Raw genomic sequence first — 26,778 nt, 5'->3', positions numbered from 1 at the left:
TAGAACTATCTTCGTAAAAAGCAGCATTGAATGTCCATAAATTAAAGAAGTAAATATGACAACATTTATGCTTTTCGTTTATCTCTTGCAACGTATGCAATGAAACAATTAAAAGGATAGCCATAACGTATAGGGTATAGAACTACAATTAAAACAATCCACATTGTTTCCTTAGCTGTTGCTGCTGTCATTCTCTCCTTTTCAAGTTCCAAACAAGCAACACTTGCTCTCCGTCTTTTCATCTTTACCATTTTTCTCAATGACAAAACATCAAACACTTTGTATTCATCATTACACTCTTCTTCAAACTCTTCCTTCTCATCATCCAATTCCAATAAACCACCATTTTTTTCATCTTCTAAGTACGAATTCATCAACAACCCAGTCTTACAAGACTTCATTTTTTCACTCCATTTCCCATCAAAATCATTTTTGGAACAACATCCATTTCTCAATTCACTTGATTTGCCACAAAAATCACAAAGAAAACGGTTCCAACCCTTACAATACCAACTAAATTGCAAAATCCTCAATCCTAAACCAAACAACAACAACAACCGCAAAACTTTATACAATTGTCCAAACCGCCCAAACACCAAAAACCCAAATCCTAAATCTGCATTCAAACTCAAATACTTCAGGGATTCAACACAATTCATGAAAACAAAATCCAAAAATCTCTTATTGAATTCAAAAACTGAACACAAAATGAACAAGAAATATAAAAGACGAATAATCTACATGTGGTTCTCAATGTTTTATATGTGACTGTTCCAAAATACAAAAATTTAAGCAAAAAAAAAAAAACTAACAATGAATAATATTAATTTTTTAGTTTCTGAAAAGCGAAAATTGTTGATTTTTCATAGTATCCATTAGAGCTTCGCCGAGCGAAGCTCCGAGAGACAACCGTTGTCGGTCTAAGTTGTTGAAGAGTTGAGAAAAGTTAAAGAGAAGCTAGAGAAAAGTTAGAGAGAAGGATAAAAGGTATATTAGCTTATTAAAGATGTTGAGAAAGAGTATATATATATATATTAAAGAATAATAATTAATATTACGTGAAAATTATGTGGCATTACATGACAGGTGCGTGTTGCTCACTTTCCATTACACATCTGGATGTGAGTTTTCGGGGAATAATAATTCCATTTTTTAAATATTCAGGGGGGTCCATAAGTGTGTAGTTGAAATTTGGGGTAAAGGTCGGAGGAATTTCTTTTTTTTTATAATACAATCGGACCATTATATAGCAGTCATCCTTTATAAGGACATTTCACTATTAAGTCCAGGTAAAGCAGATAAAGAGCAACTCCTTCGTTACAAAATTGAACTATTCAAACTTCAAAGGCAGCATTTACGGATAAGTTCTAATGAAACAAAAGGGATCTGCTATAGACATCAACATCATATTGAAAAGCAAGACATAGGATTTCCATTTCGATTTCAGTAACCAATATCTGTTAGCAACGACGCGACAAGAGGGCAGGATACGACGGGTAACAAATATGCAAATGAAAAAAAAATTCTTGCATTAAGATTTGGCCAATGATACACCTCTAGAGCTTGTAAATAACTACCTTTTAGACAATAAATCATAGCAATACTAGTCCAGGATTCAACTCTCTTCTGTCAGACGTGTATAAAGGTAAGATTGGGTAGCCTCATTTGCCACGGCAATCTCAGCACATGGACTCATCAACATTCCCAGACACTCATTTGATGAGTAAGTATCCATGGCACAGTTAAATCTTTCTAGCGGAACGCATTTGGTACATGACTAGTTATCATCCCTACATTCGGGATTCTCCTTCAATATGACAAAGCCTTCAAGAATGGGCGAAAGTGGAATGTACCTGCATTTTAACAAGAATATTGAGTAGACGGGCAACAACAACAAATACAGCATATTCCCATGGGAGGGTAAATGTACGCAGTCCATACCGCTACCTCACATAACAGGTGAGATAGATAGGCTGTTTCCGATAAACCCTCGGCTCAAAATAAAACAATATTGAGTAGACGGGAAAGATGGAAAATTGTGTTTGTGATCCCTCAGTTAATGAGGTCCCAATTTTGTTACTCATGATATTCGATTGAGCATGATACCATTAATTGTTAATTTCTCAGCTCTACAGTTCTAATATTTGCCACAGAATAAAATAGCTTATATGAGGAAAATACAATAGCAAGACACCGGAAATTTCTATGTTGCTCGGACTCTTCAAAATGTTGACAGGCGCATGTCGGATCCTCCAAAATAAGTGTTTTTGAAGGATCCGAGACGGGCATGGCAACATTTTTGGAGAGTCCGAACAACTTAACCGAAAATAACATATTGCAGTTACATGTTTGTTGGATACAAATGTGAGTCCATTAGTGAAAGATCAAGTGTGTAGTTAGTTAAGATCAGATGTGCACAACAGTCAGAAATTAAACAGAAGGTGGGACTTTTCTCTCACACAAACTACACTAAATATAGTGAAGAAATGGATAGACAACCACGCAATACAAATAGCAAGTTTCAAAGGAGAAGTACAATACTTTTCTGTGGCGAGCTCAGCTCGATCCCCAGCAGCAAGGAGAACTGGGGTTGAGTGTGTCTGGAAACCTGTAATAGTCTTTGGTCGACCAGCCTGACCTGTAACATCAACAGCTTGGCCAACTCGAACCGGCACTGACAACGGTTTTAAGTTCTCATCCACAGTCATTAGCATCCTTGGCTACAAAGCAAACACATGAATAGTTGAAGAGAAAACAAAAACGGCTGATTGGGGACGGGGGCGTCTGCGCTAAAAAGAACAGAAGCCAAACCAACCAAAAGCCACCAAATAGGGCAAAAGGAGGGAGGGAAAGGCTAGTTCAAGAAACAGCAAACCTGCATCGCCAGTGTCAGAAAATAAAGCACATAGTGATATTTCCCCAAGATAATGGCCTTCATATCAAGACATATGTGCAGCACAGTAATAAGTCCAGCTAGTGCAGTCCTGGAACAGTTCAAAATTTAAAACAACGTATTGAGGGTTCCAAGTTCCAGAAGGAATCAAAAAGGGATAGCTCATCAAGCACCGGTACAATTATACATGTCAACTTACTGGGTAAGACTCATAAATTTCAACTCAAGAATGTACGTCTAGTAAGATTAGCCTTTAAGGGATTTGCATAATAGTTTGGATAAGAAAGCTTCTCTATAGAAGACTAAACTTACGGAGATAACAAAAATCGTTCCGAATGATATGGTGAGAGAGTCATCAAGCCCTTCCCTAGATGGACAAGACCTTGGGCGATCCGCAACTACAGAAGTGAGCAGATGCCAATGATTAGAGTAAGTGGGTGAGTAAACACAAGGATATGGACTTGTCACATGAGAATTAACTGAGAAACTATTTTATTTCTTACACAGAAAAGAAGGTTGGCTTCTTTGTAATGGTAACTGGACAGGTTACGAAGTATGCCAGCTATTCGAGCATTGTTTGTTCCAGCACCTATCAATCCCAAGGAAATGATAGCAGCCTGTATAATTTAGACAATTTTCAGATTCAACAATATTATAGCTGCACAAATAACTAGACTCATCCAAAATATCATTGCCACTTTTGTTACCATTGCGACTTCAGTGTCTGAATCATGACTAAGCCTGCTCAGAGTGTCCATGACATTAACCTGTCCAAGCCAGCCAGGGAAAAAATATGTTACCGAGAGATGAAGCAGAAGAATGACACAACTTGTCAATACAAGAGGTAAAACCAGAACATTAACACAATAAGAAGTGAGGGAAAGAAAAAGGCTGCAAAGAACCTACTGTATATCATACCTTTGGATTTGATATGCAGAGGAGACCAAGAGCCAACGGAACAGCTCTTCTGATATTTTGATCCCCATACTGCAAAAGATGTTCTAGTGAGCGTATTGTCATTTCAAGCCCCAATTCTTCAGACATTGCAACCATCGCAATACCAAGGACAGCTGCTCCCTGATAGCTTTCACCCTTTTCAAGATGTTGAGCACATTCACCAAGAAAGTGTTGGACCTACGGAAGAATAACAGTCAGCAATTGCAACTATTCAAACCGGAAGCGCTTAGAAATGAAAGGCGACGTAACTTCTACTACCTTAAGTACATTGCCAGTCCCAGCATAGGCACAAGAAAGGAGGGTCATATCACAATGCTTTCTGATCTTCTCATGGAAAGTCTTCGAAACTTCAGCTGTAGCCTCGACGCTTTCCTATAGGACATGACAGAGGGAGACCATATAAAATAGGAAGTTATGCAATCCAACAATGTTGAACAGATATGAATATCTCTGCTATATTAATATAATAAAAATGATAAATCTGCACCGGTATCAAAAACTGCAGTTAATTCACATTTTCTTCAATCTCTATAGAATCTAAGGCATTTAACTTCTTCGGTTACCTGCTTCCCAAGGTATAAAAGACCAAGGCCTAGAGGCAAGAGACGGGAAAGGGGATCTCCCAATTCTGACTCGATTCGTTCCATCAATGAAAATATGATTGCCTGGGCAATCTCTTCGTTACATGAACCCACATACACCAAGCCCAACGATATTGCAGCAAATGCAATTACATCAAGGGACGCCTTATTATCTCCAAGTATGGGAGTCAATATACTTCTGATCTGAAAAACGGCGTCAATGCAACATTGTAGATATCAGACTAATCTTACAGAGACCCAAAAAAACAAGGTAGAACTTAGTAAATTAAGGATGAACTAAAGGACAGAGCAGAAAGTTTATTCTTGTCTAATCAAAACGAAAAGAAGAAATAGGAACATTACCTGCTCATTCTGAGCACCTGCATAAGCAAGACCTAGACCCATTATAGCGCCTATTCTAATTGAAGGATCATCTTTGTCAACATATTCAGCAAGAAGTGCCAATGCCTGCACAGAGGATATGAAAATTCGTTGAGGGGAATGGTGCAGACATCAGATAAAACATTATATGAAAGCTCACCGGATCACAATCATTCTTGATGCCACAGTTTACAATCCCAACTCCTAATAGTGCACCAGCAATTACATGGGTGTCAGTACTATGGAAATATTTGTCAAGTTGTGCAAGCCCAGAATCAACATCCCAAAGCAGGATCATTCCCTAAATTCGGGAAAGAATAATCAGTAGCTGCAGAGAGGTAATCAACAAGGTAAGTCGAAAGAAATAGTAAAAATATATACCAAACTTGCTGCAGCACTAGCCTTCCCATGTTCTTTATTTTTGAAAAGCCAGCTTGCAGAGGAACCACCACTTGTTGCCTCTGATGGTACTGTCATCAACTTATCCTGCAGTAGAAAAGTACCAAGAGTTGTTTATGGATACAGATACATAACATGCTATACAAATTCAAACATATATCTATATGTGCAGTCCTGTCTATAAAAAATACAACTCGACTCATTTTACCTGGCCAAAACCAGCATTGACAAATGCATTGACGAAAGTAGCAGCCAAATTTTGTCTAGCCGAATCTACACTTGCCCCTGCACTAGCTCGGCCATCAAGCAAATGTGGCTAACAAATTGAAACAAGAACTGATTTAGTTGCAATTTACATAAAAGCTTTTGCTTTGTGATAATAAATAAAAACATAAGGGTGAATTTCTGCAAACAAAATGTTTTATTAAATGACAGCATCCAAAACAGATCTTTTATTCGAGCAGGCATTGTTCATCCTTCTTCTAATGGCCAACCAAGGTGCAAAAGAAACTGAGATAAGCTACTCCCAAGTTATTTAGAATATCAGAAAGGATGGGGAAAAAAGATGAAATAAAGGCAGAAGAATGCAAATTTTGATAAATGAGCCAATTCATTGATAATTATGGTTAGTAACCATAACTGGATGCTGGCCAAACAATGTAACAATGACATTAGATACTTCTCTTGCAGAACAAAAGCAGATATACAGGGACAGTAACATATGCCTCCAGGACAATGTCAGGCCAATCACTTCAAATAAGGAATATCGAACAGATGCAATGGTATATGCAAATCAAGCATGATAAGGAGAGGTGTTATGTAGAAGTGTAAACCTTGTATATGTCATCGGGGGTTTTGGCTTCCATAACCTCAATATCACGAGCAAGTGCAAGATACCCTTCACTTAATTTCACATTGTTAACAATTTCCTGCAATACTTCTCTCTCTTCATCACTCGCGCACAGCTCTTCATCAATATCAAATGTTTGACCCTGTGAATCAAAATCACAAATTTAGCATCTTGGATCTATAATTATCAATTAACATAACATTATGTTGAAAATACCTTAGTAGCCATACAGCTTGCAGGGAATATAGGGCAAAAAGATGTTACGGGGAAATAAAGAAATACTTGAGGGATGGTTCTTTTTTTTTAAATAAAGAAATAATGAAGTGACTGTTCAAGATCATTCTTTCATGAGTAGCTACTGATCGTTTCACCAGTAACAATCTCATAGAGTAGTGAAAAGGCACTGTTATAAAACCTGAGAGATCAAGAATCTGAATTAGAGATATACTTCGACCCAGAAAGAAATTAGGTTTTCTCTACTTGCTGGAATATTCTGACTAATATAAATAGCACACATTGGAGAACTTACATGGCGAGCAAGGATGTAACAGAATTGCCTCTTCATTAGATTATCATCACATGACGTAAAAACTTGCTTTATAGACTGCAAAAGAAGATGGAAACCGAGATAATTACAAGTACTCAGATTTCCGAATTTATAATATAAAACTCCACTAGTCTCTGACAAACATATTCTGGAGTATTGAAGAATCCAAAAGAATTAGCTAACCTGCATGTTGTCTAGGGCTAATGCAGTCACAAGTGCGAGAGGATACTCCTCAAACTTCATGTATATAGTGTATGCAATATCAAGTACCAACATGTCATCAGGCCCAGGAAGGTATCTGGGAGACAAAGAGACATGAGAGATAAAGCAGAGGTCGTAAGAAGAGAAAATAACAGAAAAAGACAAAAAGAAAGTATCATTCCTGCATTCAAAAAGGTATAAGCACTTTAGCTTGCCATCTACAACATGGTAGACAGCAACAAATTGAGCTTAGAGGGGCAAAAGAGTTTGAAACTATCAGCTGCTCAAGCAAGAGTGGCAAACGGCATTGACCAACAATCAGACAGCACAAAGTATTAAATGAAATTTTCACGTCCACAACACTATCTGTTCTCTAAATATTGTCTTCCAAAGGGTATAGGAAAGTATCTTATGTATATCAGAGGTCATAATTTTATTTTCAAACAGAACCAACCAATTATAATTATTACGAATCTGTGTGCTTTCCTCTGCTTTCCTCTGTTTTATATTACTTATGGGTGCCGTATTTATGTTATGTAATCTGTTTCTGTGCTTTACTATGTGTTTGTGTGGTATCTCGTGCCTTGAGCCGGGGGTCTATCGGAAACAGCCTTTCTACTTCACCAGAGGTAGAGGTATGGTCTGCGTACATCTTAACCCCCCCCCCCAGACCCCACTAGGTGGGAATACACTGGGTTTGTTGTTGTTGTTGTTGTTGGATATCATGCTCTGATCCCTGAATGAACTCGATTCCAATTGCAATACTCTCAGAAACTCCATAGATGCTCTAATATGAATAGGCCATTTTTGAGAAAACAAGTCGTCCCTAAGGTAAACAAGAAAGAAATATAAACTTAACACAGAAAACCGAGAAAGCTCGTGTAAGAGTTCCTTAATTTTTCAAGCTTAAATCTACAAATTTACTACCTCAACAATCTAACAACAGATAAGATCACGTATATTCGTTGTAAAGAATGGGCCTTGGGCCTAACTCAACCCCAAAAGCTAGCTCATGAGGGAGGATTGCCGAAGTCCAATAAAAGGAGACCAATTGCACATTCCTTTTCCGATGTGAGACTCTTCACACGCATGTTTAAGACGCTCACAAGGAGTATATACCCTCTCTTGGGGGTTTATTAACTTAGTAATAAATGAATACCGCTTGAGAAGCAAAATATCAGGATTTCTGATTTAAGCTGTTAGTCCCAACTCATAAGCTGATATCAACACCTTAGATAATGGTTTGACAAGAAACCACATATAAGGGAGAGGAATAAAAGAAGAGAGAAATGTATAGATTGGCAAACAAAAGCACCTCTACAGCTCCTGCTAATCAGAAATATCAAACGGATTCAGTTATTCAACAAGGGATGCCCACAAACATGTCCAGAGTCGACTTACTTAGCAAAACTGGTGAGATAAGAGCAAGTCCTTTTACAATTGCTGCTATCCACATGCTCCACCAAGAGATCAAGGTCTTCAACCTGGAATTATGCAAAGAGATTTCTCACTCATACACATACCACCAAATCAAGCATAGTATCAGGAAAGAAAGAGTACCTCGATTAAAAGATCCACGGCGTCAGGTTCGGCATTATGCTACATCACAAAATAAGATATCAATTTGAACATTCTAGAAAGAGTAAAGGGTAGATAAATACAGAGATATTTATGTATCTGTTCAGGAGTATGATGTATCGTAGCAACCTACTATACCCTGTCCTGCAACTTGTCAGAATTAAAAACAAGAAATTGAAAGTGATTATTGATACCTTCATGTTGAAAGAAACAATTTGTTGCACGAGCTCCATAAGATCGTCAATTGGGGCCTCTTCACTCTGAAAATAATGCATATAAAGAGAGCATAAGTGTATGCAAGCTAATGAAACTGATTTATGTCGGAATCATAGCATGATTTAAAAGTAAAAAGCATGTCTCAAGGCAGGAACTCTTTTCTCTTACCCAAACTCAATGGATTTTGGGCCAAGGCACAATGTTGAAGAAATATCTATCTTAAAGGAATTCTATATGCAAGCATTTGCTGCTAATGCAAACAGGATTTGTGAAAACACTAGATACAGTAGAAAGAAAAAATATACTCCCTACAATTCATTTTGTGTGATCATGATTGATTCGGCATGGAATTAAGATGTTAATTTGACTCATGAAAAATATAAGAGAAGATGGAGTTAAATACTGGTCGCAAACTAGCATCAAAGTTAATGTGTGAATAGAATAGTTTAATGAATTTAAATTCTCAAAGTTGTACAAAAATAAAATGGTGCCAAACATTTTGAAGCGGCCCAAAGTAGAAAGTCTCATACCCTCTCCGTTCACTTTTACTCGTCACTTTTAACATATAGAGAAAAGACAATTATTTTTTTCCATGTTTTACCCTTAGCATTAATTACTTATTCTCCAAATCATTTTCCAAGACCTAATATTAAACATCAATTAATAGGGGTAGTGTGGAAAAATAACCATATCAATCATTGATTTCTTAATGGGCATTGCCAAGTCCAAATCTGACAAGTAAAAATGAAAGGGGGGAGGTATAAATTAAATTGAATAGATACAGATGGAGTGGCATGTAATGCTGATCCGAAAACATATATATACACCAACCTGACGCTTTGCATACTCTTGTCCAATTTCTCCAGCCAAGTTCCTGTCACAAACAGTCGGCATTGAACAGCAACGTCCAAATGCAGGAGGAAATTGATTCTTTTTTTTTTTACAGATTACAGGCGAAAATGGACATGGCAGAAATCAAAAATGACAACACACACTCAAATACGCATCAAGTGACATGTAAAAAGTCTTAAATCTTACCGTTGCAAGTTGCAACCAACTACCATCAGTAATCCTTACTTTTTTTTTGATAAGTAAAAAGAAAAAGTTCATCTCCATTTACAGTCTGCAATATTATTGGTAGAGTCTACTAAATTTTTCAGGATAGCTGGAGTACAAAGAAATGATATCCTTACCTAACATATTCGTGTCCCCAGGAACCAATGTCTCCTTGAGATCCCAACAGTCTATACTTCAAGCTCTCCTGTAAGAACCAAGGAAAATTAACAATATCTATTATAGCTAATGAAGATACTTGAGCTTCACGCCAAAGAATTAATAGTATATCAACAGAATATATAGAACATACCCTTTCTCCTTCAGCAGACATTGTCAACGCCAGAACAGAGAGAATATCTGCCAGAAGTGTCTGCACAGTATAGTTACAACATGTAAATAAGTATATTCCAATTCCAGGTTAGAGAAATGCAGGATAGAAGTCAATGCCTTTAAATCAGAATCAGGCATTTTCTCATAAAATCCTTTTAGTGTTCCATAATGGGGACGCAAGAACTTCAGTGGTTTTGGAACCGATGTCATGGAGCTTGTTGCTGTACGTATTTCCTGCCTGAAAAAGAGAAAAGATGAATTAATGTTAACATCATCAACAACTTCCGGGATTCATGTCATTCTTCTTTCTTTTGACATATAAGATTCATGTCATTCTTCTTATAACATTAACCTTAATACACAAACTCAACAAATGGGCATTTTATTGCTGATATACCATGTTGACTATGCTTTTTTAGTAATGTTTAGTGATATGTTAAATCGATTATGCATTAACTTTTTTATTTTTAACATTGTTTTTGGTATTTTATGAATATGTTAACTATATTTAGAAAAGTCAAATTATCTTCTTAGTCCTCAGCTCAACTCAAACCTGTGAACAGTATTTTCCAAAATTCCACAACCAAATATGCATAGGTGTTAAGTAAACTTCACATCCTGAATTTTAAAACCGGCTCAAACATCCATTTGGTCATTGACTGCAAGTTCTAATCCATCAATGTTTTATACGGACTGTCAAATAAGTTCTAATTCAACAATGTTTTTATACAGATTTTTTAAAAAAAAAAATACTTCTTTACAATGGTGGTATCCACGGCAGCTTGAGCACACCTCAGCTATACCACAAATACTTGCTTCCTTCCACCAACAGAGGTCCAAGGATTAGGTAAATGGAATGAAATTACCTAGTTTTTAGTCTCTGCTAGAAATTGAACCTTAGTATACAATGTACCCACTAAGTCACACCCTTGGATGGGCCAATTCTTGCATTTATGATCATGTACTGATCATAGGTGCACTTGGCACATCTACTAGATATTCATAAGCAAAAAGAACAAGGGACCCTCACATAAGTTCTAATCATAGGGGTACTTGACAGATCTCTAAAAGATTCATAAACAAAAAGAACAAGGGACCCTTTCCACATGCGACACACTTGCAAATAAAGCTCTCACGAATATGATTGTGTACTGATGACTTGTGGGTTCTAATAATAGATGTACTTGGCACCATAAACAATAAGACTGAAGGACCCTCCTCCACCTGCTATTATCACTCTTTCAAAGGAAGTACACTAAAGAACTAAAAGGATGGCTTAACAGTCAGTTCACTCATTCATGAAAGATGATTACTGTCCCAAGAGTTTCTTCAAATATAACTAACATCTTCAAAACTTCTCACAGAATAATCCTGAGATTTCATGCTACAAAAAAGCTTCATAAACACACCTCTTAAGCCAATAAACACACTTAACTACATTTCATCACTCTGGTAGACGTGAAGAAAAAATTGGGTCACTGTCAACTATGCGCTCAAGTATACTAACTGAACAACAACAACAACAACAACAAACCCAGTGTATTCCCACCTAGTGGGGTTTGGGGGGTTAAGATGTACGCAGTCCCTACCTCTACCTCTACCTCTGATGAAGTAAAGGCTGTTTCCGATAGACCCCCGGCTCAAGGCACGAGATACCACACAAACACATAGTAAAGCACAGAAGCAGATTACATAACCTAAATACGGCACCCATAAGTAATATAAAACAGAGGAAAGCAGAGGAAAGCACACAGATTCGTAATAAAACATGGAACACGGAACACGGAATCATAACAAGAATAAAACCCCCACCAAGTAATTCCCTACACTAGCGACCCAAACTGGCCCTAATCCTCTGCCGTAATTCGCGTCCTCCAGACCTTCCTATCTAGGGTCATGTCCTCGGTGAGCTGTAACTGTTCCATGTCCCGCCTAATCACCTCACCCCAGTACTTCTTCGGCCTACCCCTACCCCGCCTAAAACCATCCAACGCTAGCCTCTCACACCTACGGACCGGGGCATCCATGCCCCTCCTCTTCACGTGTCCGAACCATCTCAATCGTGCTTCCCGCATCTTGCACTCCACTGAAGTCACACCACTGAAGTATACTAACTGAAATTTTAATAAAAACGAAAAGAGAGATAAAAACCTCATGCTCTCCAAGGCAACCTTCTGAAGCCCGGGATCTGCATCCTGAACTCTTTCCACATACAGTTCCAATTGCTGCTTCAATGCCAAATCTTCTTCGGACTAAACACAATATCATAAAACACAATAATAAATAAATAAGACACAAAGATACATAAGCTAAAGTGGTGCAAAGAGTGAGCTAATTGAAGTATTGGGTTTTGTTTTAACCAATTTTTCTTCTCCCTGATTCTATTAAACTAACATGCCTATCACAAAATAGAAATATTACTCCTCTGTTCTGAAAAGCATGTGGGATTGAGTAATTTTTGTCAAACATTGTACCTTAACTTTTCTTACAAGTGGCATTTGCACTATTCTCGTAGTTTCTTCATTCTTGTTCTCCTGTGTGTTTTTTTGCTTTGGTTATCGCATTATTTTGTTACCATCATTGTTCTACATTTCACATTATTCCGTTGTTGTTACTCCTCTCATTTCTATATTTCTTTTTCAAACTGCTTGAAATGCTTTATTTTAAGACGAGGGTCCATCATAAACCTATCCATCTCTACGAGTCAGGGGTAAGGTTTGCTTACATTCTACTCTCTTCACACTCCATTGGTGAGATTGCACTGATTTGTTATTGCTCTTATTTTAGTATTTCCTTTTTCAAACTGCTTGGAAAGGCTTTATTTTAAGCCGAGGATCTACAGAAAAGAACCTCTCTATCTCATAGAGATAGAGGTAAGGTCAGCTTACATTCTACTTTCCCCAAACCCCATTTGTGAGATTACATTGGGCATGTTGTTACTGCTCTTATTTCTATACTTACTGTTTACTTTTTGAAGATGATGTAGTTTTGATTGATGAGTCTCGTGGTGGAGTTAATGCTAAATTTGAGGTTTGGAGGCAAACCCTTGAGTCTAAAGGGTTTAGGTTGAATGGGTCCAAGACGAAATATTTGGAGTGTGAGTTCAATGAGGTTTCTCATGAGTCCGAAGTGGTTGTTAAGCTTGATACTCATTCCATCCATACGGAAGATAGTTTCAAGTATCTAGGGTCTATGATTCAGGGGAATGGGAAGATTGACGAAGATGTCACTCATTGGATTGGGGTAGGGTCGATGAAATGAAGGCTCACCTCCGGAATCTTGTGTGACAAAAAGATACCTCATAAACTTAAAGATAAGTTCTACATAGTGGTGGTTAGATCGGCTTTGTTGTATGGGGCAGAGTATTGGCCTGTCAAGGCCCACATCCAAAAGATGAAAATGCTTCGATGGATGTGTGGATGAGTGGGTGTACTAGGAAAGATAGGATTAGAAATGAGGTTATTCGAGATAAAGTAGGATTGGCTTCAGTGGAAGCCAAGATGAGGGACGCGAGATTGAGATGGTTCGAACATCTGATTAGAAGGGGAACGAATGCCTTCGTGCGAAGGTGTGAGAGGCTGGATAGGATTGATTCAAGCGAGGTCAAGGTAGACTAAAGAAATATTGGAGAGAGGTAATTAGATATGACATGGAGCAGCTTCGGCTTACCGAGGACATGACCCTAGATAGGAAGCTGTGGAAGATGCGGATTAGGGTAGAAGGCTAGTATTATTTCAGGATGTTGTATCATTTGTTGTATTATTTGATGAATCATATTTATGGTATTATTGGGTGTGTGTAATCTCTATTGTATCTTGTCCTTTTACTATTCCTTGTCTAGATTGTTTTATCTTGAGCCGGGGGTCTACCAGAAACAGCCTCTCTACCTCACCCCTGAGGTAATGGCATAGACCGTACACTTACACTCCGCAGAGACCACTTGGTGGGAATATACTAGGTATGTTGTTGTTTTTGTTGTACTTTTTCAAACTGATTGGAAATGCTTTATTTTAAGCCAGGAGCCTATCAGAAACAACCTCTCTATCTCTAAGAGGTTGGGTTAAGGTCTCCTTACATTCTACTCTCCATAGACCCCCCCCCCCCCATTGTAACTACTTCTCTTATTTTATATTTCCTTTTTCAAATTGCTTGGAAATGCTTTATTTTAAGACGAGGGTCTATCAAAAATAATCTCTCTATCTCTACGAGGTACAGATAAGGTCTGCTTACGTTCTACTCTCCTTATGCCCCACATGTGGTTCCTGCTCTTACTACTACATTTATGTTGTCAAACTGCTTGGAAATGTTATGTTTTAAGCCAAGATTCCATCCTCAATACTCTCTATATCTACGAGTTTAGGGGTACGATTTGCTTTCATTTTACTCTCTTCACACTCCATTTGTGGGATTACACTAATTATGTTGTTATTGCTCTTATTTCCTTTTCCAAATTGCTTGGAAAAGCTCTATTTTAAGATGAGGGTCTATCAGAAACAATCTCTCTATCTCTATCCCCAAACCCCACTTGTGATTACTACTATTATTTTTGTATTTCCTTTTTCAAACTACTTGAAAATGCTTAATTTTAACCCGAAAATGTATAAGAAACAACCTCACCTCTCTATCTTTATATCTCTATGAGGTACGGGTAAGATCTGGTTACATTTTACTCTGCCCAGACCCCACTTGTTATTACTAATCTTATTTCTGTATTTCCTTTTTCAAACTGTTTGGAAATACTTCATTTTAAGCCCAAGGGTCTATCTGAAACCTCTATACCTCTACGAGGTACGGATAAGGTGTGTTTACATTCTACTATCCCTATGTACCACTTGTACTACTGCTTTTATTTTTGTATTTTTGTCTTCAAGTTGCTTGGAAATGTTGTGTTACGCTAGGGGTCTATCAAAACAACCTATCCACCTCTACAAGGTACGGATAAGGTCTGCTTAAATTCTACGCTCCCTATGCCTCACTTGAGGTTACAGTTCTTATTTATGTATTTCCTTTTCAAACTGCTTGAAAATGTTTTATTTTAAGCCGAGAGTCTATACAAAAAAACCTCTCGACCCCTATGAAGTACGAGTAAGGTATGCTTACATTGTACTCTCCACAGATCTCATTTGTGTGATTACACTAGTATGTGGTTACTACTCTTATATTTGGATTTCCTTTTTCAAACTATTTGGAAATGTTATATCAGAAACAACCTCTTTACCTCTACTAGGTACGACTAAGGTTCGCTCACATTCTACTCTCCCCAACTTGTAAGATTATATTAAGAATATTATTGCTATACTATTCCTTAAACTTTTTGAAAACTAACACAGCTAAAACTAAGCATATAAACATTCCAAACTCACAAATATTGTATAACGAGACTATAAACAGTGTCCAAAATAAGACATCAAGTTTAATCCTTCTTATTTATTTAATAACATGGTGTCTGGCCCCGCTTGCACTCAGTACTAATCCTTCTTTTTCTTAATAACTGTAGTGTCCAAGTCAGCTTGCACACAGTACTAATTTTTTTTCAATAATTGTGGTGTCCAAGCCAGCTTGCACACACATATTACTAATCTTTTTTTCCCAATAACTATGGTGTCCGAGCCAGCTTGCACACACAATTACTAATCCTTTTTTTCAATAACCGTGATGTCCAAACCAGTTTGCACACAATGTTAATCTTTTTTTTTTGTAAACGTGGTGTCCAACCAGCTTGTGTGCAGTACTATCCTTTTTCTCGATAACCGTGATTTCCAGGCTAGCTAGCAAGCACTGCTAATCCTTTTTTTCCATGACATCCAAGCTAGCTAGCGCGCACTACTAATCCTTTTTTTTTAAATAACCGTAGTGTTCGAGCCAACTTGAGTTCATTACTAACTAGCAATCCTTTTTTTAAATAACCATAGTGTCTGAGCCAACTTGCATGTAGTATTAACTAGTAATCTTCTTTTTTCAATAAACATAGTGTTCGAGCCAGCTTGCGTGCAGTACTAACTACTAATCTTTTTTTTTTAACCGTAGTGTCCAGGCCACTTTGCGTGCATTTATAACCACCAATATTCTTCTTTTAAATAAGAGTAGTGTCTGAGCCAGATTGCGTACAATACTACCTACTAATCTTCTTTTTTCAAATAATCGTAGTGTCCGAGCCAGCTAGCATACTAACTACTAATCCTTTTTTTCTAATACACTAATCTTATTTTTTTAATAATTGCAGTGTCCGAGCTAGCTTGCATACAGTACTAACTACTAATCTTTTTTTCTAATAACCAGAGTGTTCGAGCCAGCTTGCGTGCAGTACTAACTAGTCATCCTCTTTTCTTCTAAAAATTGTAGGGTCCGAGCTAGCTTGCGTGCAGTACTAACTAGTAATCTTCTATTTTTTAATAACCATAGTGTCTGAGCCAGCTTGCGTGCATTTCTAACAATTAATCCTTTTTTAAAAAAAAACCGTAGTGTCCAAGCCAGTTTGCGTGCATTACTAACAAGTAATCCTTTTTTTAATTAACCATAGCATTCGAACCAGCTTGCATACAATACTAACTACTAATCTTCTCTTTTTCATAACTGTAGTGTCTGAGCCAGCTTGCGGCAGTACTAACTACTAATCCTTTTTTTCCATGATATCCAGGCTAGCTAGCATGAACTACTAATCCATTTTTTGAAAATAACCGCAGTGTCCAAGCTAGCTTGCGTGCATTACAAACAAGTAATCCTTTTTTAAAATAACCGTAGTGTTCAAGCCAGTTTGTGTGCAGTACTAACGACTAATCTTCTTTTCTATTATAACCATAGTGTCCGAGCCAGCTTGCGTGCAATACCAATTACTAATTCTAATAGCCCTAGTGTCTGAACAAGCTTACGTGCAGTGCTAAATACTAATCCTCTTTCTTTAAATAACCATAATGTCCGAGCCAGCTTGCATACAGTACTAACTACTAATCTTCTTGTTTTAATAACTGTAGTATCCGAGCCAGCTTGCATTCAGCACTAACTACTAATCCTCTTTTTCAAATAACCATGGTGTTTGAGCCAGCTTGCGTGCAATAGTAACTACTAACCTTCTTTTTTCTAATAACTTTATTGTCCGAGCCAGATTGCATGCAGTACCAACTACTAATCTTCTTTTTTTAAAAACCGTAGTGTCCGAGCCAGCTTGTATGCAGTACTAACAACTAATCTTCTTTTTTTAATAACTGTAGTATCCGAGCCAGCTTGCATTCAGCACTAACTACTAATCCTTTTTTTCAAATAACCGTAGTGTCCAAGCCAGCTTGCGTACAGTACTAACTACTAATCTTCTTTTTTCTAATAACTACATTGTCCGAGCCAGCTTACGTGCAGTACCAACTACTAATCTTCTTTTTTAAATAACCATAGTGTCCGAGTCAGCTTGCATGCAGTACTAACTACTAATCTTCTTTTTTAAACCGTAGTGTCCGAGCCAACTTGTGTACAATACTAAGTACTAACTACTAATTGATTTTCAAATAATGTAAAATAAATAAATTATAGGTTTGATAGTGATTGAGATACTTACTAGATCTTCGTCTTTCTTATCGTCCTTCTTCTTTGGATCTTTGGACGGAACTTTCACCGTCGATTCTTCTCCGGCGGGTTTTCCGGCGCCGGTTCCGGTACTTTTCGGATCCGGAGTTTTTGACATTTTCGCTAAAACCCTAACGGAGAAATTTGACAAGAGAAATGGATTTTTATGTAAAAAGAATGAGAGTGAAGTAAATGAGCAACAAAAAGGCAAACTTTTGTGTTAAGCCTATATATATACTCCTTCAAGAACGAAGAATAAAGGTTTTCTTTTTCACCAAGCAAATGCTTTTTTATTTTTTGGGGGGGTTTGGTGCGCCGAGGGGGGGGGGGGGGCCTTAGTTTTATGTTTTGTTATTAAGCCTATGGCGATAAGAATTTTTTATTTATTCCGAAAAAATATTTTATTTTAGTAAAAAAAATAAAAATAGTGGCGTTTGGCCATAAAAATTATTTTACTTTGATGAAAATTATTTTTGGAAAAATGAAAAAAAGTAAAATTTATTTTCACTTTTTTTTCCTCATATTTCTCTTACAAATTTTCAAAAATAACTCCAATTTATATTAATGGTCAAACATAACACCAACTTCAACTTCAATTTCAAATTTGAAAAATTATTATTTCATGACCAAACAGGGTATAATAAAAATGTGCAACAAGCTAGATTCACTATTTACTCTTTTTGGTCGATATATATAAAGGAAATTCATTTATATCTTCTTAAGTCAAAATGACACAATAGGGTCTATTACGAGTGTTTTAAAATGTATAAGGCCTACTTTGAATGTTTAAGTGAAAAGTAATTTCAACTTTAAAGGGTTGTTAATATCCCGCACGATATAAATAGATTATACATTGGCTAAATGTAGACATAATACATAAACATGCTCTTTAACTTGACCTTAAACACATTCATGACCTTCAACTTCGGGTGTTTACAAGTAAATACTTAAACTTGTATAAAGTTGAACAAGTAGACATACACATTCTATATGATACACGTAGGATGCCATGTAGGATACAAATTTACCACGCAGGACGCTACATAAGACTTATGTGTCTACTTATAGTCCAGGGGGAATAGGTCATGGGCCTGAATTGGGCTGAATAACTAGGCCCATGATAGTCCATTTACAATTTGTAGATCTGTTATGGTCTAAAGAAGTGTAAGCTTTAAATTGGGCTAATTTTTAGGCCCAATTGTATCTCTACATGATCAATTTAGTTTGCCAACTTAATTTTACGAATGATCACTTAATTTTGGAGTAATTTTACGAATGATTATTTTATTATTGGAGTAACTGCTAAAGTTGTTGTCACGTGATCAGGAGGTCACGGGTTCAAGCCTTGGAAACAGTCTCTGGCAGAAATGCAAGGTAAGGCTACGTACAACACACCCTTGTGGTGGCGCCCTTCCCGGACACCGCGCATAGCGGTTGCTTTAGTGCACCGAACTGTTTTTTTTTAATAAATTATACTAAATTATTTTTAAATAAAGATTATCCGACCTTTGTCTAATAAATAATCAATTGAAATCTTACTTGATATAAAGTGACATGAGAAACGCATATAATCTTTGGTTTATAGATTGCCAATAATAATAATTAATTTTGGTATATATGTACTATATCTAGTTTTTTTTCCTTTTTAGTTAGTTTTTAAAAAAATGATGCTTTACCGTTTTAGCAATTCTTTAATTTTAATTTTTTCACATGACATATTTAAGATCATAAGATTAAAGTATATTTTGATGCATTTAACATATTTTTCATTTAAAACTACAAAAAGCAAAAATCTTCTTTATTTTTTTAAACTTCATGTCAAGTCAAAACTAGTCGATCAGTTTGAAACGAAGGAAATACCTCTTTCCTTTCATTTTATGTATCTTAATTTAATCGAACATGAAATTTTTAAAAAATCAAATAAAACTAGAGTTAAGATTTGAAAGTTATAATTCTATATGTGTGCTAGTAATTAAGTTCTTAATACATATACAAGATTTGAAATTAAGTTCGCACTGGATTCGATCAAACATATATCAGCCTCTAGCTTCGTCACTAAGTATATGAGGATTTTTTTGTAGCCTTAGCAAAAAATGATACTCGAGGATGTACCAAAATGTCTTTGAACTGATGGACTTAAAATGTCATGCAGCGATAAGCAAAATCAAGTTCCCATTGATTTATAGGTGATGAGATAAAAGCCCGACCAAGACCTACGCTACAGTAAGAAAAATAAATAGGTTAAGGTTATGAAGTTATTTGCTATACTATACGAATGGAAAAGCGTCCATAGGAGCGACGTTAGCCATAACAAAATTCCATCTTTGCTTAGCTTTTTGTCACTTATGTCAAAGAAAAGTTTAAAACTCTATCGAGAATGAAGAGGGGTGAATTATAGAAAGTAACATTCTTCCTGAATACTAACGGGTCGTTTGGTAGGAGGGATAAGAATAACTAATTTTGAAATTAATTCAGAAGAGGAGCTTATCCTATATTTGATTAGGACAAAATGCATGGAATAACTCATTCGGGAATTAATCAACCCGGAATTGTAGTGGTTTTCTTATCACTCCTTGAGGGTGGACTAGCTAATCCCGAAATTAATAATCCCGAAACAACTTGTTTCTAACCAAACGACCCCTAATGAACATGTAAATTAAAATAGAGGGAACAATCGCTCGTGTATCTCACTTTAATGAGTTCAAACGTTACACTAAATAGGATATTCGTTTAAATAATAAACATGAATACAATAATTAAATTTAATATCTTTTGAGTATGTAAAGATGAGAAATATATTTATTAAACTAACCTTTACAAAAAATATTTCTAAAAGCCGATCGACATTCATCTACCACATGTAAACTGCAATAAAACAATCTAATGATAGAGACATCAAAACAATACAATTAAATCTAATCTTTACATTCAAAAATTTCCTCAAAGCCGTTCGACACTCATTTACCACCTGTAAACTATAATAAAATAATACGATAATAGCTATATCAAAATAGTACGACTAACAGTGAAGAATTAACCTAGACCTGCAACCGAATCAAATTAGATGAACATCAGTTATATTTTCCAAATAGGCAAAGAAAAAAAAATAACCTTAATTGATCAAAGTATAACCACAAAATAAAAAAATCGAGAGAACATTAAATTGACAAAATACTCCATAAGAACATACATAATTCAATAAATATAAATATTAACATGGCATACTTAATTACAACAATGTCAAGATACATATAAGTAAGCATCAACCTCAACTTTCATGACAAAGCAAAAACAAAAGAACATAAATAAATGTGAAATAGACCATACAAATATTGAAAATTATATTAATTAACTTGGGAAAAAAAAAAAGTAATAAAGATGCAAATTGAATCCAAATTTCAATTGTTGGACGAATTTATCTTTACCATATATAACAATTCATAGAATAATTTCATAAGGAAAAAAAAAAAGACTTACTTACAAATTCAAGAGGTATATATCTTACATATTATGTATATTTATAGAAGTATTTCTTTGATATAGTCCTATTTTAGGAGTATTTTTCTAGTTGAACAGTGAAAAAAATATTAATTAATTCTCCTTCCATATATATTAGGAGTCACATATATTTTAGGAGGTTTAGTTAATATAATAAAAAATAATTAAATACTATAATAAATTTTAAAAAATAGTGAAAAGACAGTTTTATTTAAAAAAGAGTCTGTTAATAAAGGATAAAAAGTTCAAATCACTTTTCTATGGGTCTTCACACTTTTAATATATTATTATTATTATTATTATTATTATTATTATTATTATTATTATTATTATTATTATTATTATTATTATTATGATATAGGTTATAGATTATAGATATAGATATAGATTATAGATTATAAATTATAGATATATAACTAATTTATATCATAGATGAAGTCAGAATTTTCACTAAAAAAATTTTAATATAAAAAAAAAAACGCAAAATAAAAAAAAAAAAAAAACTCAACATCTACTATAAAAAACAAATTTGACACTACTATATGTAAGATATAATTTTTTTGCCCTAGCTCTTTCTCTTTGGCGATATTAGGAGCTTACTTGTATCTATCATTTCCTTTCTATCCATATATCTATGATACTTATCGTTGGTGGGAGGTGGGAGGTGGGAGGTGGGAGGTATCTCGTGAAATTAATCAAGGTGCATTCAAATTGACCCAAATATCATAATTATACATACATACATATATATATATATATATATATATATATATATATATATATAAAAGGACAGTCCTGTGCACTAAAGCTTCCGTTATGCGCAGGATTGTATCATACGTAGTCTTACCTTGTATTTCTGCGAAGGCTTTTTTCAAGGCTTGAATTCATGACCTTATGGTCACATAACAACAACTTTACCGGTTACTTCATGCTTATTCATCACACCAAAAACTAGTTTGTTCTATCATTTTCAATCAGATCCCTTTTATTTACCATGTGCATTGTCAGTTGAGGTGTTTATATTTCGATTTGAGTTGATTTTTCTTTAAAAGAAAATTAAATTAATTTTTTAAATGTTGAAAACAAATCAATTAAGTAAATCATTCTCTGTTTTAATTTTTGTCAGTTTATTCAGTTTTTCGAGAATATATTTCTAAATACATATTAGGTTAACTATAATAACACTATCAAGTTGTGTATGTTGTGGTGCAATGGTGGGACTGCTTCATTCTTAATTGGAGGTCTCGAGTTCGAACCTTGGGTATGGAGAAAATTCTGTTTGGAGCGCCACCCCCTTAATGGGTCCTACAACGCGCAATCTGGATTAGTCGATCCTCCAACGAAGGCACCAAACACCGAATGAGAACAAACAAAAAAAGTTATGTATGTTGCTCCATTCAAAAAAAGTATGCATATATTGTCCGGTTTAACTAATCTTGAGTGAAACTCATTCATGTATTTATTTGTTTGATATAAATACTTAATACGGATAAATTTCATGTTTTGAGCCTGGAGATGAAAAAAATCATGGCAGAAAGCAAGGGCGGAGGGAGGGTATTAATTATGGGTTTTGACTTTTGATAAATCCAGTAACTTTTGTTTAGTCGTTGGATTCATCTTAGGAAATCTATTAAATATGTACAAAGATTTAATTGAGGACTAAAGGACTATGACAACTATGAATTCGGTGATAAGTTCAAATATATAAACTTTAAATTATGATTTCGCCTGTAGTACAAAGTATTTTTCTTTTAATGAACCTTACACAGCTCGAATATTTGAGATTAATCGAGATCCTAAACAGGTATAAGACCTCACACCAAAACAAAAAAAGCTTGCAATAAGCTCGTGTCATTATTTGGTTATCAAATTGATGACAAAATAGTGACAAATATTAAATATGTACAAATATTTAATTGAAAACTCAGTGACTATGACAACTATGAGTTCAGTGATAAGTTCAGAATACACCAACTCTAAATTATGATTTCGCCTTTAGTAGAAAATGTTTTTCCTTTTAATGAATCTTATATAATTTGAATATTTGAGATTAATCGAGATCCTAAACAAGTACCAGACCTCTCACCAAAATAAAAAAAATTGCAATAAATTAGCCCTCCCCATTATTAGATCTCAATTTGATGACAAAATAGTGACAAAAAATTGAATAGCTAATATAGTACTCCATACATGTGCAACCCCCTTGTTAAGTTCAGTCATTTTTTTAGGTTTTCCCACAATATTTATATTAGGACTCGACTAAATCTAGATTTGTATAAAAAAGTCTCACACTGAGTGATAATGCGTTCCCTAACAAAAGCGATTTCATATCAGAGAAATACAAACTCAAACTCGAGACGTATGATTCGACTAAATTTAGATTCGTATAGAAAAGTCTCACATTGAGGGGTAATACGTTCCCTAACGTACAACAGCTATATATTTCATACCGGGGAAACACAAACTCGAATTCGAGACGTATGACTTGACTAAATTTAGATTCGTACAGAAAAGTCTCAGATTGAATGGTAATATATTCCCTACAAAAGCGATTTCATACCAGGAAAATACGAACTCGAACTCAAAATATTTAATTAAGGATAACATATAAGTACTTAACCTCTCCACCACAACCATTCAGTCAAGTTGAATCATTGTTCTTGCCAACATGACGCAATAACAAAAGAGTACATGCAACAAACCTAAGAAATTACTAATACTAAATGACCAATGAATATATGACATTTTTTTTCATGTAGATGATTTTGAGTTCATATCCATATACATCGTTCGGTTCGAAATCAAGAGAGCGTCATGCGGAAGTTTATAGTTTGCAAATTATGGAGACAATAATTCAAATGACAGAAAATTAAACTAAAATACATAATTATTTATGATTTGACCAATTGACGTACATATAAAATCTAATATTAAAAAGCATAAAAACTAACTAGAGATAAAATCTCCTCCTAAATAAAGAAACCCTTTTCACCAAGAAAAGTAATCCTAGTTCTAATAGAAAATCAGATAAAATAGAAAATCAGGATAAATCCTAACAACTTAAAGTGCAAGAAATGTCGTCGAATTTTAAAATTTTCTTCAAGAAAAACACCCAAAAAATATTTCATCACCTTGAAATTATTATTTTTATAAAATCAAGTTGGAGGTATTTTTGTAATCCCTTGACATTGTAATTCATTCAACACACTATCAATTGATGGAGGTTTCAATCCTATAGGAAGTGGCGTTTGTGGCTTTGATAAAACATCTTCAATTGCTGCATCTATGCTCTCTTTTGTCTGTGTAACAAATATCAAGATAATATGTCAGTAAAATTTCATCCTATATATAAGGTTCATTTTTTTTGTTTGAGTAAAGCATCTAGTACATCTCTGAATTATGATCAAATTTGCTATGATACATTCCAACTTCACGGTCCTATTAACCCCTCCCCCCTCCAAACTAAATTTTAGCATATTTTTATCAATCTTTTTAGCTGACGTGATACCTTTTATCAACCTCTTTAGCTGATGTGACATCTTTGATGTGAGCCTCATTTTATGTAATAAAGATACCACATCAGCACAAAAGGGTGACAAAAATATGTTAAATTTGAGCTCAGGGGGTAATAGGATCCTTGTGATGTTGGAGTGTGTCGTAGCAACTTTGGTCATAGTTCGACGGAGTACTGGATTATTTGTCTTTTTTTTTTTTTAAATGTTTATATAGTAGATGATGAACTCTGTTGGTGTAAAATTTGGCTTAAGCCACTAGGTCGATAAATTTAGAAAACAAGGAAAGACTTTTAAAACTTATAATAAATATTAAAAAAAAAAAATCATATCAGGAGCAGAGCTAGAAGTCTGAAGATAATTGTTCGATCAAATTTAATAGCATTTGCTTAAATAATGTATTTGTATCAAAAAAAAATTCATTAAATGCACACAAATATTAAATTTAGAACGTAGGGTGTATTCAATTTGTTAAAAATTTTCATGTTTGATTTGTCAAAATTTTTGAAAGACACTTTCTCTGAAAAAATAAGTTATTTAAAAAAGAAAAAAATAACTTCTCTAGTAAAAGTATGAAAAACAAGTTTTCCAAGTGACATTGTATATTCTTTATGATAAATATTTTTGCTTACATAACAAACATAAGAAAATAAGTAAAATTCACTTATGTTAGTAGAAAATATTTTTCAAACTAACATGTTCTTTTAAACCAAACAATCTTAATTATTAAGACTTAAAATCGTCATTTAATTTTAAAATTTAAAATCCTAACTCTATATTTAAATATAGATATTCTTATAGCAATAAATCATATACTAATACTCTCTCAGTTTCAAAAAGAATGATCTGCTTTTATTTTTAGTTCGTTTCAAAAAATAACTTTTTTTTTTTTTGACAATACTTTAGTTTCTATTTTTCACATGGCATATTTAGGATCATAAGATTAAAGAGTATTTTGATATATTTAATGTAACTTTAATTTAAGGTCATAAAATTTAAAAATATTCTTTATTTTCTTAAATTTTGTTTCAAGTCAATGTAGGTAGGGGAAATAATTATAATTGTTGAGAGACAAAAAAGGCTCACAGGATGCAAATGTGGAGTTTGTCCTGATGCAAAGGGTGGTGGAACGCCAGGGACCATAAGAGCTGCTGCAAATCTCTGCAAAGGCGAGTCACGTGGTTGTAAGGGGTTCATATTTAGCAAAATATTATAGTATCAAATATTTAAAATTAAACTTATTATTTTATTTATATATAATAAAATTTGATGAGATAAGTATTCAATAATTTTTTGAATTATGATCAAAGTTGATATGACACACTTCAACTTTAGAGGGTCCTATTACTCTCTTAAACTCAATTTTAACGTATTTCTGTCACTCTTTTGTGCAGACGTGATATTTTTCTTATATAAAATGGAGTCCACATTAAAGTTGTCATGTCAGTTAAAAAGGTTGACAAAAAGTATCACGTCAACTAAAGGATGATAAAAATACGCTAAAATTTAGTTTAGGGGTAATAGGATCCCCGTAAAGTTAAAGTGTGTCATAACAAATTTGGTCATAGTTCAAAGGGGTACTAAATGCTTTACTCAAATTTGATTTTCTTAATTTCTTTGCTTATCGCTAATAGATTAAAATTTTAAACTTGAGCTCTAAATTACTTGGTCAAACACCTCCTAAATATCAGTGTTTTAAAAGGTAGTTTTGAGGCTCGCTTTGGAAGCAAAGCACTGGCAAAACACCTCGAGGCATAGGTAAAAGGCTTAATTTTATGAGACTTATACCTTAAGCGTCTGATTCTACACCCTAAGCACGCCAAACCGTCAATGCTTGGGGCTCGCTAACAAAACTTAGGAAAAATAGGTGTCTATATTTATGATGTTATTTTACTACATTATAAATTAAAAAATAAGTTTCATAAGGCTTACGCCTCATTGCTTTGAAACCTATGTTAAATAAAACGCTTTAACTTACGCCCCCGCTCTTTAAAACACTGCTAAATACTAGTACGAGACTGAAACAATAAAACTTAGAAAAAGTAGCTACCGTTGGTGAAGGAAAGCAAGGAGTGCCTGGTGCAAGAGAATTTGGTACCTGCAACAAATATTTCAATTTATGTAACGATATTTGATTGAGCATCATAAATTTTAATAAATAACTCTTTTTAAAACTTGTATTCTAAAATATATATATATATATATATATATATATATATATATAT

General features: G+C 34.6%; 3 protein-coding genes across 9 annotated transcripts in view; all 3 read right to left on the bottom strand.

Moving 5' to 3' along the window:
* LOC124888106 (protein FLOURY 1-like) lies at nt 1-1,278 on the bottom strand. The gene has a single exon (XM_047398433.1). The coding sequence runs from the start codon at nt 657-659 to the stop codon at nt 66-68; it is 594 nt and encodes a 197-aa protein (XP_047254389.1). The 5' UTR covers nt 660-1,278; the 3' UTR covers nt 1-65.
* Nucleotides 1,279-1,409: 131 nt separating this feature from the next.
* On the bottom strand, nt 1,410-17,848 carry LOC107845266 (26S proteasome non-ATPase regulatory subunit 2 homolog A). Of its 2 annotated transcripts, XM_016689488.2 has the most exons (25): nt 17,536-17,848; nt 12,141-12,241; nt 10,107-10,227; nt 9,970-10,029; nt 9,797-9,864; nt 9,435-9,477; nt 8,582-8,647; nt 8,370-8,408; nt 8,211-8,293; nt 6,792-6,906; nt 6,591-6,665; nt 6,045-6,203; nt 5,420-5,527; nt 5,194-5,298; nt 4,973-5,113; nt 4,795-4,899; nt 4,414-4,635; nt 4,109-4,222; nt 3,812-4,027; nt 3,601-3,660; nt 3,397-3,510; nt 3,206-3,291; nt 2,876-2,984; nt 2,542-2,720; nt 1,410-1,853 (listed from the first exon to the last, which is right to left on the bottom strand). In XM_016689488.2, exons 1-25 carry the CDS (start codon nt 17,659-17,661, stop codon nt 1,778-1,780), a joined length of 2,691 nt encoding a protein of 896 aa, XP_016544974.1. In that variant the 5' UTR covers nt 17,662-17,848; the 3' UTR covers nt 1,410-1,777. The 2 variants fall into 2 exon arrangements, with proteins under 2 accessions (XP_016544974.1, XP_016544975.1); XM_016689489.2 differs by lacking the exon at nt 12,141-12,241 and having other exon boundaries at nt 17,536-17,674.
* Nucleotides 17,849-23,903: 6,055 nt separating this feature from the next.
* Nucleotides 23,904-26,778, bottom strand: part of LOC107845460 (transcription activator GLK1-like) — a 7,641-nt gene continuing 4,766 nt past the window's right edge. For 4 of the 6 annotated variants that reach the window (XM_016689802.2, XM_047397186.1, XM_047397188.1 and 1 more), the window contains 3 exons: nt 26,604-26,651; nt 25,640-25,714; nt 23,904-24,340 (listed from right to left, as the gene is read on the bottom strand). In XM_016689802.2, the coding sequence (XP_016545288.1) occupies nt 24,197-24,340; nt 25,640-25,714; nt 26,604-26,651 (267 nt within the window). In that variant the 3' untranslated portion in view covers nt 23,904-24,196. 6 annotated transcript variants of the gene reach the window in all.

The sequence above is a fragment of the Capsicum annuum genome, chromosome 10, assembly GCF_002878395.1.
Source record: "Capsicum annuum cultivar UCD-10X-F1 chromosome 10, UCD10Xv1.1, whole genome shotgun sequence".
Lineage (NCBI taxonomy): Eukaryota > Viridiplantae > Streptophyta > Magnoliopsida > Solanales > Solanaceae > Capsicum > Capsicum annuum.
The sequence above is the reverse complement of the archived record's forward strand: the minus strand, read 5'-3'. Positions and strand labels throughout refer to the sequence as shown.

Coding starts and splice junctions, on each gene's coding strand:
- LOC107845266 (XM_016689488.2), bottom strand. CDS start 17,661: ATGTCAAAAACTCCGGATCCGAAAAGTACCGGAACCGGCGCCGGAAAA. Junction 12,242..17,535: donor ATAAGAAAGACGAAGATCTA/GTAAGTATCTCA, acceptor TATTGTGTTTAG/TCCGAAGAAGATTTGGCATT. Junction 3,661..3,811: donor TCTGCATATCAAATCCAAAG/GTATGATATACA, acceptor TGGCTTGGACAG/GTTAATGTCATGGACACTCT.
- LOC124888106 (XM_047398433.1), bottom strand. CDS start 659: ATGAATTGTGTTGAATCCCTGAAGTATTTGAGTTTGAATGCAGATTTA.